This window comes from Miscanthus floridulus, chromosome 11 (genome assembly GCF_019320115.1).
Source record: "Miscanthus floridulus cultivar M001 chromosome 11, ASM1932011v1, whole genome shotgun sequence".
In the NCBI taxonomy this organism is placed as follows: Eukaryota; Viridiplantae; Streptophyta; class Magnoliopsida; order Poales; family Poaceae; genus Miscanthus; species Miscanthus floridulus.
This window is the reverse complement of record NC_089590.1, coordinates 79,527,658-79,530,792: the sequence shown is the minus strand read 5'-3', so window position 1 is coordinate 79,530,792 and position 3,135 is coordinate 79,527,658. Positions and strand designations below refer to the sequence as shown.

The 3,135-nt window shown below is 53.7% G+C and overlaps 1 protein-coding gene across 1 annotated transcript; it reads right to left on the bottom strand.

The window, feature by feature from the left end:
• Positions 1-523: 523 nt before the first annotated feature.
• LOC136493530 (BTB/POZ domain-containing protein At1g63850-like) lies at positions 524-2,744 on the bottom strand. Its single transcript, XM_066489629.1, has 2 exons — positions 1,886-2,744; positions 524-1,791 (listed from the first exon to the last, which is right to left on the bottom strand). The coding sequence occupies exons 1-2, from the start codon at positions 2,714-2,716 to the stop codon at positions 796-798; spliced, it is 1,827 nt and encodes a 608-aa protein (XP_066345726.1). The 5' UTR covers positions 2,717-2,744; the 3' UTR covers positions 524-795.
• Positions 2,745-3,135: the final 391 nt, after the last annotated feature.

Sequence of the window (3,135 nt, the reverse complement as noted above, 5' to 3'; positions counted from 1 at the left end):
TTATATTCAATTGGTTTTGCCAAAAGACATTATAGTAAGCTCAGGAGCACCTACAGGCCAGCAAACAATTAACAATATCATCTGATTCTTTCTCGTGCACTGCAGAAAGGTGTAGCGGCTCAACCACCGGTCTACCACCAACTTGACAAGTACAGCAAATCAAGCTAATTGGGACAGAATATACTCTTACAATGCGCCGAAGCAAACATCCCTCCAATTTTGGGATTTGGCACAGCAACATTCTCACATGATATGCCAGCTTGTTTAGTGATTAGAAAAGGAGGCAGTGAAGAGGCCAAAAGGGCATGAGTGAACCATGGCCCCTGGGCTACAAGCCAAGCTCACGCAAACAAGTTAAGAAACTGGACACATGTAAGAAATGAGATGTAAGACACCACCCAACCAGATGACATTATGAGACAAAACAACAAAACAGGAACAGGAAAGCTTAAATGGTCTAGAAAAAAAAATCAAACTTATCCTTTGTCAGGGAGAACCATTTCCACACCCCAGAAGTGTTTGAATCCTTCCATTGTTTGCTTATGGTATATGGCAAACCACAAATAGTCACTCTACTTCACTTCGAATCAAAATGGTTGCGGCATAGTAGTACACTGGATCTGGTATACATTGCGTCAAAAGAGAATCTAGATAACATGTGTAATTGACTAACTGCCTAAACAAACATAACAAAAAAAAACCTGAGAAACAGTTAGACACTACTACATATCACAGAAAATAAATATTTATATCATAACATCCACCACATTCCATGTCGAATATGAATCGTCATCATCAAGAGTTCTCACAGATTGCAGTAATCCTCAAACGGGATGGCTGTTCTGGTTCAGAGTTCCTTTTCCAGAACGCACGCCGCCACCACACCTCAAACCCTCTCTGAATGTTTGGGCAATCCTCCCCAGAGTTGAGGAAGCGATTAAACCATGCCAGAAGAATCTCCTGCTGAGTTGCAAGAGGCAGTGTCAGGATTGTGTTTGCCAGCCCATCCTCGATCAAATGCCGATCAAGCCCCTTGCATGCTCGCCGCATCCATCCAAAGTCCTCATAGAAGGGCTCTAGCCAGGTGCTCAAGAGCTGGCATCGGGCCTCCTTGGACACCAAGATCTGCCCCTTGCCAACCCCAACAAAGAGTCTTGCCGTCACTCGGCTCACTTCGTAGCGGTGTATCGCTGGCACTTTACAATGCATCGCTGCTAACTCGGTCTGCATTGCCCATGTCCTCAAGAACTCCTCCGCGATCTGGCGCTCAACAAGGATGTCAAGCATCCAATGCAGGTTGTCAGCCTGCCTAGCAATCTGCGCCACCTCTGAGTGATCACCCTCTGAAGCCCTCACAAATTGCTCACACAGCAAGGACAAGCACCCATTGCACGCAGAATAGAGCGATTCCTTGCGAAGGTCGCCACCAATTGCTCCGCCACGGGATGTGTTGTTCTCCCGGAGCATTTTGGAAACTAGCCCCTTCATCTCCCTCCTTGCCTTTTCGTCCTTCCCTTGCAGGACAACCTGCAGGAGCCGCAGTAACACCTCCTCGCCACCACTGGAATTGCCACCGTTGCAACTGCCTCCTACCTCTGCCTCTTCAACCACAGCCGAAGGGGCCAACTCCAGTGACACCCTCTTAAGCACCTCCCCAGCCCCTGAGTTCTCAAGGTGCAGCTGCGTCAACAATGCAGCCACCTTCTCATCATCATCCTCAGCCCAAGGCGCAGCCTCCAAGTACTCCAAGCAAGACAGCACCCCGGCATCGAATACAATGGCTGCGGACACCTGGAGAAGGAACAGATAAATAAATCAGTGTGCCAAAATGGAAAATCGTTCCGCGGAATCAGCAAGCATGAGACGGCAGAGAAGGCCGTGGTACCTTTAGAATGCCGAGGACCTTGTTGACGTCCTCCCGCATGAGCCTCCGGCGGAGATCCTTGCAGTACATGAGGCGCAGCGTCTCGGCGTACACCTCGACGTCGTCGCAGTCGGAGATCTCGACGATGTGCGGCAGCGTCCGCTGCTGCTTGGACCAGCGGTCGGACAGCTTGGCGGCGAAGAACCTGCTGTGCGCGACGAGTATGTGGCGGTGGACGCAGAGCGTGACGGAGAGGCCGTCCTTGGAGCTGAGGGTGAGGCGGACGTCGGAGGAGTCGGCGTCGTTGAACTGGTTCCCGGGGCTACAGCTGCCGATGAGGTCGGCGATGCGGTCCTGGAGCAGCATCTGCCTGTCCATGGAGCGCGCGGGCTGGAGCTGGTGCGGCTGGTGCGGGGTGGGGATGGAGTAGACGCCCGCGGCGGTGCGGGGGTGGTAGTCCTGCTCGTTGGCCATCATGTCGAAGAGGGTGGGGCTGGAGCGCGTCTTGTCGAGCGGCAGCGGCGGCGGGGACATCGGGTTGAGCAGCCCCGCGTTGAGCGCGGAGTTGAACTTGGTGTAGCTGGAGGGGTAGGACGGCGCGTAGGAGGGCTGGGGCGGCGTGGCGTAGGAGGCCGCGGAGGAGCTGGCGGGCGGCGGGTCCATGGGGTGCGCGGCGGTGCGTGCCGGGGAGGAGGGGTGCGAGTGCGAGGCGGAGGAGGAGGAAGATTGGGCGTGGCCGCCGAGACCGTGAGGCGTGCAGCACCAGGATGTGGAGAGGTCGAGGGGAACGAGGTGGGAAGGGGAAGAGAGCTTGGAGAGCGGCCTCGGCCTGGATCTGGATGAAGCGGCCATATTGGCCTCCCGTGGCTGTGGGGTGGGGCTGGCCGTGTGGGGATTCTCGCCGCGCGGGGGCAGCCGAGCACGGGAAGCGGTTGTCGTCTTTTGAGGCCGGGTCGGGGCGGGGCATGGGAGTAATGGATAAGCACGGTTATCGTGGGAACGTTTTCTTTCTGGCTACCAAGAATTCATTCTTGTTAACTGTCTTGATATAGATTCTTGTTTTTTTTCATATCAGTCAGGTATTGGTCAGATAATAAATACCCGATGAATACTGCATACCTGATAAATAAGGACACTTGGGGTCACAGCTTTGCAATCGAAGACGTTTCTTCTTCATCCGGGTATAAGTCCCGTTCGCGTGCCCTTAAACCCGGCTTAATCTGCTTCTTTTTTCATCCGAAACAGTGTTTTCCTCTCACAGATTCCTCCAG

What these genes read in the sequence shown, in the direction of transcription:
- LOC136493530 (XM_066489629.1), bottom strand. Translation starts at nt 2,716, where the DNA reads ATGGCCGCTTCATCCAGATCCAGGCCGAGGCCGCTCTCCAAGCTCTCT. An exon ending in AGGTCCTCGGCATTCTAAAG is followed by an intron (nt 1,792 to 1,885) that starts GTACCACGGCCT and finishes TTCCTTCTCCAG; the next exon opens with GTGTCCGCAGCCATTGTATT.